Source organism: Capra hircus, chromosome 4 (assembly GCF_001704415.2).
Source record: "Capra hircus breed San Clemente chromosome 4, ASM170441v1, whole genome shotgun sequence".
In the NCBI taxonomy this organism is placed as follows: Eukaryota; Metazoa; Chordata; class Mammalia; order Artiodactyla; family Bovidae; genus Capra; species Capra hircus.
The window spans coordinates 115,926,896-115,937,426 of NC_030811.1; the positions used below are offsets into that span (position 1 = coordinate 115,926,896).

The 10,531-nt window shown below is 50.1% G+C and overlaps 1 protein-coding gene across 1 annotated transcript in view; it reads right to left on the reverse strand.

Moving 5' to 3' along the window:
* COBL (cordon-bleu WH2 repeat protein) overlaps positions 1 to 7,282 on the reverse strand; it is a 296,580-nt gene extending 289,298 nt beyond the window's left edge. Inside the window, exon 1 of the mRNA XM_018047457.1 lies at positions 7,046 to 7,282. Coding sequence (XP_017902946.1) covers positions 7,046 to 7,086 — 41 coding nt within the window. The 5' untranslated portion in view covers positions 7,087 to 7,282. The remainder of the gene's footprint in view (positions 1 to 7,045) is intronic.

The following is a 10,531-nucleotide window of genomic DNA, read 5'->3' on the forward strand; positions in this document are numbered from 1 at the left end:
GGAAGTCAATATCCCTCATCTGGGATCCTGGGTAATGTGGTGAGAAGGAAGAAGAGTGATGAAGCAGGATTTCTGGTTATCTGGCTCACCTTTGGGAGCCTTGTCAGTTTTGGGGGAAAAAGATAAGGACTTCAATGATCTTTTGAAAGCGATCAGTGTCTCTTAAAAAGAGACCTCCACTTAGTTTGGTGGAGGTGGGGACTGGAGCTGCAAAAGTCCCCAGAAGCATTTATGGTCTGGGAACCTGTCTCATCAAATGGATCGCAATAAAATATGTCTGAGTTGCTGCTTGACAAGATTTTCTTTTTAAAAATAGAAATGTTTTTGGCTGTGAAATTTATTCTAATTGACCTTAACCTGTAGAAGACATGGTCCTGGCAAGCAACAGCGTAGCAGCCAATTAGGAGACCAACAGAAGAGAGCACAAACCCCACAGGCTGCAATGTATCCACCCAGCTAGGGAAGTGAGCATCCTTGTCCCTGAAGAGGAGGACTGTCCCTGAGATAGGCACGAGGAAACGCAGCAGCTGCTGGAGACCCAAGAGCGTGCACAGCAAAGTCTAGTTCAGAATAAATAAACACCATCAGGTCCTCAAATGTCCAAGGACGGAGGAAGAGATAAAGAAGATACGGCACTAATACACAATGGAATGGTGGCTCACATCTGCCTGTCAATGCAGGAGACCTGGGTTCAATCCCCGGGTCAGGAAGACTCCCCTGGAGTAGCAAATGGCAACCCACTCCAGTATTGTTGCCTGGGAAATTCCATGAACAGAGGAGCCTGGGGGGTACAGTCCATGGCATTGCAAAGAGTCAGATACAACTGAGTGACTGAATATGCACACACACCAAAAGGAACAAAATTGGGTCATTTGTAGAGACCTGCTGCTGCTGCTGCTGCTGCTGCTAAGTCTCTTCAGTCGTGTCTGACTCTAAGTGACCCCATAGACGGCAGCCCACCTGGCTCCCCCGCCCCTGGGATTCTCCATGCAAGAATACTGGAGTGGGTTGCCATTTCCTTCTCCAATGCAGGAAAGTGAAAAGTGAAAGTGAAGTCGCTCAGTCGTGCCCGACTCTTAGCAACCCCGTGGGCTGCAGCCTACCAGGCTCCTCCATCCATGGGATTTTCCAGGCAAGAGTACTGGAGTGGGGTGCCATTGCCTTCTCCATTGTAGAGACATGGATGAACCTGGAGACTTACCAGAGTGAAGTAAATCATAAAGAGAAAGACAAACATCAGATATTAACACAGAGATGTGGAATCTATAAAGATGGTCCAGAGGAGCCCACCTGCTGGGCAGGAATAGAGACAGACTCGAGAATGGACTTGTGGACACAGAAGAGGAAGCGGGGCGTGGGCTGAATGGGTAGACTGGGACCGACGCGTATATATCACCATGTGTAAAACAGACAGCTAGCGGGAACCTGCTCTAGAGCGCAGGGAGCTCAGCTCGGTGCTCTCTGGTGACCTAGAGGGTGGGGTGGAGGGCGAGGGAGGGAAGTCCAAGAGGGAGGGGATACATGTATGCATATGACAAACCTAGACAGGGTATTAAAAAGCAAAGACATCACTTTGCCGATAAAGGTCTATACAATCAAAGCTATGGTTTTTCCAGTAGTCATGTATGGTTATGACGGCTGGACCATAAGAAAGGCTGAGTGCTGAAGAATTGATGCCTTTGAATTGTGATGCTGGAGAAGACTCTTGAGAACCCCTTGGACCTCAAGGAGATCAAGCCAGGCAATCCTCAAGGAAATCAGCTCTGAATTTGTAGGACTGCTGCTGAAGCTCCAATACGTTGGCCATCTGATGTGAAGAGCCAAATCACTGGAAAAGACCCTCATGCTGGGAAAGACTGAAGGCAATAGAAGAGAGCAGCAGAGGATGAGATGGTTAGGCAGCATCACCAACTCAATGGATATAAATCTGAACAAATTCTAGGAAACAGTGAGGGACAGCGGAACCTGGAGTGCTGTAGTCCATGGGGTCACATAGAGTCAGACACGACTTAGCGACTGAAGACAGCAATAGCTGATTCACTTTATTTTACAGCAGAAACTAACAATATTCAAAACAACTATATCTCAATTAAAAAAAAAAAGAACCAACATCATCAGGTCTTGGAAACAATTACCATCATTAGCTTTGTATAAAAGCAAATGAAACCACACAAAGTACAAGCAAGAAAAACCCTGAACACTATGGCTGGGAGAGACGAGTAAAAAATAAAGGATTATGGAAACATGAAGGAAAAGTGATAGAGTTGATGACATTGTCATCAATTCAGGTGCTGAAAGCCGGCAAGTGGTCCTGGAAGATGAACACTCCAGTGACAAGGTGAAAGTGAGAAAACAAAGGTATAAGGTGGAGGGGGGTGGAATTTGCTTAAATGAAAATTATAAATAGTAAAAAGGTATAGTATCAATATGTCAATAATACAAATCAATATTAACTAGTTTCACTGCAGAAAAAATTACAAAGATGAAGATACACAAAAACCTTCAGTGAATCATGAAATACCAAATCTATGTTCTGTTACAGTATAAAGTAACTGAAAAAAAATTTACAACTAAAATTATCCAACACATACAATCCACAGACTCCACAATTAAATGCAGATGGGGAGAGAATAAAGGGGTGCTGGAAATACACATGTAAACACACTGAACACTTTTACTTAGCTCAGACCTACATCATGATCAAGTGTTCCTATGTTTTAAATTTGCACAATTTCAATCTAAACACTACTTTGGTGTCAAACATTTCTACTCACTTTTAAAACTTTTGACCAATTACAAATTTAAATTTAATAGCAAAGCACAGAAGGCCTAGAAACCTACACTACTCATCGGTGCTCAGACAACCCACAATCACTGCTTTCCTAATAATTATGGAAGCACTTTCAGGTGTTCACAAAGTATCACTTCACGTCCCAGGTCCCAAATTAAAGAGGCCACCAGACCCAGACCTGTATGCTCGTGGGGGTGTCATTCGCCTGGACCTACCTAATAATAATAATCTGATCCGCTGGCACCAGGAAAAGTCAGCCAGCGAGGGAAAGAGGTGGAGCCACAGGCTGCTGTGCCTGGTACAAACATCTTCACACCAAATTTAATCACATATTAGCTTCAGCTCCATCACACAATCACTGAGAAATACTTACAATGCTCTAAGCTTACCTAGCATTGTAACAGGGGAATATTCAACTTCTCTAAAGTATTAAAAAAATATTAAGAAAAACTATTATTACCAAAGAATAAAATTCTGAGATCTTCTCTCTACTTTATATCAAATAAGAACGAGTTTTGATGTCCTTAAATGAACTACTGACTTAAAGAAGAGCTCAGAAGTAACATCTTAAAAAAAAAAAAAACAGCTCAAATTGAATGGGAAAATTTTAATGTAGCAAATAATCAGGCAGGCTGTCATTTTTAAGGATATAAACACACTTTTTAACAGGTTAGCCAAAAGCCTAGAAACCTTAAAAAAAAAAAAAAGGGCCCAGAAGCCTAAACTTGTTTTTACAGAGCACACCTGCTAATATTTCACTATCTTTGCATGCTCGTGAGAGATAAGGTAGAGAATGACAAGGTGGCCACCCAAGTTCACGGTCAGGAGTAGCAGGCCTCCCGTACTTAGCGGTATGTTCGGTGTCAACAGGACTCAAGAAGCTCAAGTTACCCACTTCGATTAATCTCTTTGAAATTATTTCATTATGTTCTTATAACTTGATTAAATAATGACAAATTTAAGCAGAGAAGGGAATACCAGCTATGTCTCCAGGGAGCACACATTCTGGTGAAAGTGACTCACAAACTTGCACTGATCTTTACACAAGCACGCTCCTGAATGAAGCCAATGGGCAAAGGCACCAGCTGTTTAGACATTTCATGTCACTGGAGACTATTTTATCCTACAGAAATACGCTTTTCCACCACAGGGAAAAAAAAATTAACTACTATCCTGCCAAACTCGCCAATATGCTGCCCCTTGTTCCCACCAGCTCCAGTGGGAAATTTAATCCTGTGTCCATAACCAGCTACTGGGATGGGGGTGTATGCACGCGTGCCCAGGTGCTCAGTCATGTCTGACCCTTCGTGACCCCATGGGTTGTAGCCCACCAGTCTTCCCTGTTTATGAGATTTTTCAAACAAGAATATTGGAGTGGGCTGAACTACTGGGGTAGATCTCACAAATACTTCAACAGATAACTAAAAGTAAGCCAAAAAACTTTGCCTAAAATGGACTTGGAGACATTTTAAAACTTTACTCAAACATAATTCACCTTTACTTGCATTCTAGAATATTCTGTCAATTAGTATACCTCAACTAAGGTCTGAAATTCTTGAAAAGTCACACGGTCTGATTGGTTAGTTTCTGCCTATGTCCTCTTTCCTAAAATAATACTTTTCCCCAACAGTTTTAAATTAAGTGAGCCCTAAGATATGGTTTTAATGAAATTACTAGTAAAAACCTAAATTCCAGTCCAAATAAAATGCATACTTGTGCTCTCAACAAAGGTAACTAATAACTATGCATTAATAAATTAGGCAGACATACAGCCAGTGAGTTTACATTCACTAATGTATCTGGCCCTTCAGTAATTCTCAAGAAGGACTGTCATACACGTTATTTTATAAGGTGACATGTCCTTAATTCAGTGTCCCCCATCCAGCCCATTTCTACATAACACAAGGCAAAGCGCCAGTCTCAGTGAACAACAACAAATTCATCACATCAGTCATCTGCCATGGTGTGGAAAAGTAATAGCTTAATGAAAGTGGGATCAGATAACCAATCATGGCAGTATCAGAGAAAAAACATATTCCCTGGAGCATGGAGCACGTGGCAGGCATTGCCTTATTCTCAGGCAACAGAGCAGAGGAGATGGTAATTTTGGTGAAGAACCAACAGAAGCTGACTGCCACCAATAATGTACCAAAGCCAGAAATTTCACATCTGTATCTTTCCTTTCTGATAGGTAACCAATACACCAAATTATATAAAACATTCAAAGAAAAACAAACAAACAAACAAAAAAACCCCAAGACCATTTCTGCCCTCTGATTTTAAGCATGCTGCATTTGGTTGGCGTCTGTTCACTAAAAGGTACTAAAACAAAAGATACAATTGAGAATAAGGGATTTTAAAACATTATGTCTGTGTTTCTTGGTCAAAGATGTTCGTATAAGACGATAGGAGGCTCTGCATGTGAGTGTGACGAAAGAGTCAAATGCATCAAGAGTAACAATCTCAGGTTTGTTACCGCCTCCACAGCAAAAGCCCCTAGTCTCTGCCCGGGGGGCGGGGGGGGGGTGGGGGGGGGGGGGTGGGGGGGGGTGGGGTTTGCACTTGACGGCCAGAGGTCTGCAAAGCACCACAAACCAGACTGGGCGAGGGTGGGGGGTGGTGACTGACTTTCTGCTCACACAATACCACCCTGGAAACAGTGTCCCAAGTTTAGAATCCCCCTTTCTTCTACAATCAGATTCTTTTAAAGGATTTTACAAGTGCTTTTTGGATACAGTTTTGCTGACCTCTTAAATGTTTGTTGACCTCTTAAATGTTTGCTGACCTCTCCACATATAAGATAGTTTTGCCAAAAGGGTTCTGGTCTCCGTAAACAGACTCATTAAATAACCTCTCCAACGGAGACAGATTAGCAGCAATTCTGTTTCACATTTCTCGATGTCGTTTTGCGATGCCCACTACCATGAAAACGGACTTTCCACATTTCTTTTCTCTGGGGGAGATTTGTTTGTTCAAAGGAAATTACATAACTGCCAGTAAGCGCACAGCAAAAAAAAATTTAAAAAGTTCCTTTTAACATTCCTCAGCTTCAGGATTATTTCATTTGCTAACCTGGCTCACTTTTTCCTGGCATTAAAGGCAGAGTTAAAAAAGAAAGAGGCAGTTTTTGAAAACCTTTTGCGCACTTGGGCAGCACCGCAGCCTATGAGTACGCGCAGGCAGGATGAGTCAACGGGGACACACTGCAATGAAAAGAGATTAGTTGTCCCCAAAGCTGCCTCACTGGAGACCAGTTGCTAGAGTGGAACGTGGGCCCCTTCGGTAAGCAGGTGCAGGGCCCACCCCAGGCACTCATTCCATTCGCAGGACTCATCACACATTCGCTCCAGGCCCTTGAGACAGCTCGCAGGTCCTGGGTGTGCCCCGCGGAGACACACTGCCCCGGCAAGCCGAGCGCGCGACCCCTTGAGCGCTGAGCGCAGGCCACCGGGCCCGGCGGGGGTCCTGCACAGCTCAAACTCCAGCTCGGGATCTGGTTAAAGAACAGGGTTATTTTTCTTATATTACGGAAGTTACTCTTTCAGCGAGTAGAATGCGAACGTGGCCTGTAATCCGCACACACGAGCTGTGGGATGTAAAACAGACCCCGCGAAGGTTTGGGCAAAAGGATCGGCCGCGCAGGCAGCGATGGGAGCTCCCACTTTAGTGAGATGCTGGGGTCCCCGGGGCGGGCCCGGTTCACTCGCCAGTGCCCTGTACCGAGGAGCCCCGAAAAGTCAGCCAGGGAGGGGAGCAGCAGAAAACCTCCAGGGCAATGCCCTGCACACAGCCTTCCCGAGACCGCGGCACCCAGGCGCCTCTGGGTGCTCGGACCCTGTTCCCCTTCCTTTTGTGGGGAGGAGGGGCGGACGGTGGGGCGCGGTGACAGACTGGCACACAATCACCCAAGGGGCAAGTCAGCGACAGGCTGGGGGCCCGGCCGCGTCTCCACCGCCTTCCTCCCCTCCCGCAGGGGGAGCTCTCGCGGGTGGCAGGGAAAGTTCGTGGGGCTCCGCCCGCGGGGACCCCCAAAAGGGAGCGCATAATCCCCAAAAGGAGCGCGCGCACAGACGCACACACGCGAAAAGCGCCGGGGCCGCGGACTGACACTGTTACCCGGGCAACGACCTGGGCGCACACAGTACACGACTCCCTTCCCCCGCCGGGCGCGCGCTCGCGGCCCCGAGAGGGGCGCCCCGTCCCGAGCGCACGCCGCGCGGGCGCCGGCGGCCAGGGGAGCCCGGGGCGGCTTACCCGGTCGGGGGCTTGGCCGCCGAGGCTCGCGGCGCGTCCATGGAGTCTGCGGCGAGGCGGGGCGCGGGCGGCGCTCGGGCCCCGCGAGTCAGGCGCTCGCAGCCGCCGCCGCGGCCCTCATTCGCTTTTTCCGCGCTGACCCATCGTCCTCCGTCGCGGGCCGGCGGAGGACAGCGGCCCGGCCGGAACGGCAGAAGGGGCTGGAGCGGACCCAGGCGGGCGGGGGCGCGGGCCCGCGGGGAGGGGCCGGCGCGGGGCGGGGGCGCCGGGAGCAAGGTGCGCCGCGCCCCCGGGAGCACCGCCCCCGTGCCGCGCGCCTCCGGGGCGGCCGGCTCTGCCCGCGGCGCGCGGCCGGGGCGGGGGCCGCGCCCGAGGAGACACCCGCTTCGCCGCCGCCTGCCTCCCCGGGCCTCTGCTCCCGGGACGGACGGCCCCGGTCTCCTGGCGCCGGGGGGTCCCGGGGGCGCGCCGCGCGGCGTCGGGGAGGAGCTGCGGCGGGGGAAGCACCTGGCGGCCTCTCGGGCCGGACGAGGACGAGGTGGGCGGACCGACGGGGGGACAGAGGTCGGAGCACTAGGAGCGAGCGGTGTCAGCCTCGCCGCCCTGGAACCCAGAACCTCCTTCCGGGCAGCGGCTCTGGTGCGGTGGGTCTCTACGTGCGTTCCTGACCTGCCGCACCTGGGAACCTGTTAGAAAGGCAAATTCGGGCTCCACCGGGTCAGGTATTGGAAGCTGTGGGCGCTGGAGCCGGCGCAGCCTTGCTCCTGGGAGCTCGGGTGGACGCACGCTCGAGTTCGCCTGGTTGTTAGACGGGTGCTGCGGTCGCGCTGCCCGGTGATGGATTCGAGGGGCCGCGGACAGAAACGCCAGCACAGGCAGCCCACGTGGGGCCCAGAGCAAGCCAGCCAGAGACCCCAGATCTTCCGAGCTTCACCTCACACTCCTTCTAACCCACTCCAAAGCCACAAAAGGGATCTGGGCTAGTGCGAAAGTCTGATTTACAAAAATGACTGTTCCGTGGGGTTCCAAGGACTAGAATAAAATATGAGTAAGTGAGCTTGCAGTGATGGGTGTTGGAGGAGGCGTTCCTTTGAGTCTAAAACTAGGATGAGGAATCCAGAGGCCTGCCTGAGCCTTCCTCCCGCCGCCCTCCAGCTTTCCCCTTCCTTCGGTCTAGATACAGAATGGGAAATCCTTGCCGGGACTTAGCTACTCAGGCCCGGGTCCCCAGAGCGCACAGCCTCAGAGCCCACCACGCTGCAGCTCTGTCTTCCCATTCTGCCTGCTCTGCGGTGTCATTTCCAGTTCCACCTGTGGTCCCTGCTCAGATGCCACCTCCCCAGGCAAGCCCTCCAGGAGCACTCTGTGTGAAATACAGGCTTAGTATTGCTCTGCATGTCCTGAGTTATTTTTATTCTAATAATTTATCTATTTGTATATAGTATATATTTTAAAATATAGATTTGTTGTTTGCTTATTTTAAATATTTGTATTTACAAATAGCTGTTTATGTTTTCCTTATAGATAACATTTTGCTTCTATATATGAATGTGTCTGTGAACTTTGTTTATATAAGTAAACAATTACAGGTGCAAACATTATAAATCAATGGAATATAAGTATCTATGCCATATTTGGCACATTTTGTCCTTGTCTGGCCATCTGCCTTCTCCCCTAGAATGTGATCTCAGTGAGTGTTGGGCCTTTGTCTGCCGCATGTATCATTGGACCTCCTGCATTTAGGACAGTCTGGCAGGTAGATGGGGTGCCTGATGAATAAAGGGTGTGCTGAATGAATGAATCTCCTAATCCTCCCCCCTCTAGGTGTGGGGATCAAGGACTCCTCCTCAGGATCTCTGGGTCCTCCTTACTCGGGAAGTCAGTAACAAAGGGCAGCCTGGGAGTGGCTAGAGGTCCCTGTCTGGATCCTGCTGAGGGAGCAGGAGGAAGGGCAGTTCCCAGGAAGGCCTGGAAAGGCCACAGGAGGAATTGGGGCGGTGGGGAGAAGGAGGAATAGCCCAGTGTTCCCAGTGGAGGAGGGGGTCAAAGCAGGCAGCTGTGTCTCAGGGAGGCAGCATCTGGGAAAGATGAATAGGAGGCAGTGTCCCACCTCCAGTCTGATGTTCAAATTGCTCTAGAATAAAGGCCCAGAAGGACCCAGAGCCCTGGACACCTCTGATTCCAGGAGGGCCACCAGGCATCTCAGACCCTGAAACCCTACAGGCACATTTATTTAACCAGGAGTGGAGTGAAGGGTGAGGACTGGTGAGAGATGTCATGAGGAAGAGGGGGCAGGATCAGACTTGCCCCAGGAATGATGGGCTGAGCGCCCAAGGCTTTAGGGGAAAGTTGGGCCAGCCTGGCAGCCTCCTGGGTCAGCTGGGGGGCCAGTTCTCTGTTTGCAACCCAAACTTCCTTTATTGTGGGGATCCCTGCAAAGCCACCTGCGTAGAGATGTGGTCCAAAATTGTGCAGCCCGCAGAATGCTGTTGATGTGGTGTGTTAGTCACTCAATCCTGTCCAACCCTTTGCGACCCCATGGACCACAGCCCACCAGGCTGCTGTGACTGTGTAATTCTCCAGGCAAGAATGCTAGAGTGGGAAGCCATTCCTTTCTCCAGGAGATCTTCCCAACCCAGGAATCAAACCCAGGTCTCCTGCACTCCAGGCAGATTCTTCACCATCTGAGCCACCAGCGAAGCCCCAGTTCAAAGGATACTTCGCAGTAACTGCCATATGCCCGTCATTGTGTGAGGAGGGGAGCCAGCTGACCACTTTGCATTGGAGCCAGACTGAAGTGCCAGGCGGAGGCTTGACGCCTCCAGACCCAGCGTGGGAACCGCAATAGGTGCGGGCTAAGAGCCTGAGGGCAGGGGCTCTGCCCCTGTGGCACCCTGAGCAGGTCAGGCTCCTGGGTTTGCTTATGGAGCTTCTATAGCAAATGCACACTTGCGTGCAGGGGGAGCAGGTTTTCCCGCTGCTCTTTTCCTGCATAATCTGTTAAGTCTCCCTGAATAAATTAGAACCTTTGGAGATGTTAACTATCATTTAGTGTCTTATTTGGGGCATTGTAAATACCCAGGGATGTGCTGATAAATCTTTTAAAATGGCACCAAAAAAAAAAGCCCCAATTTGAAGGCTTTGTCAGTTTTTGTTGTGACTGCTCTCACCCTGGCCTTTCTCAAACTGCTGTCACCCACCAAGAGGTTGCTGAAGACAGGGTTGGGGGTGGGCTCCCGCACATTGGGGCAGCCACCCCCTCTCACCTTCCTAAGTATTGCAGGAAAGCTGCACCTTTGCTGCTTTGCTGCGTGGGGCATGGCTGAGTGCCTGCTCTGAGGCCTGCACACCACGCTTGGTGTTGCTGTGCCAGCTGTCACTAGCTGCTCCCAGCTCTGGCTGCGGATGGCCACGAGGCAGCGCTGGATGCAAGGAGAGGGCGCTGGCCCTGCTGCTGTGACCCAGAGTGTGAGGCCGCCTCGAGGT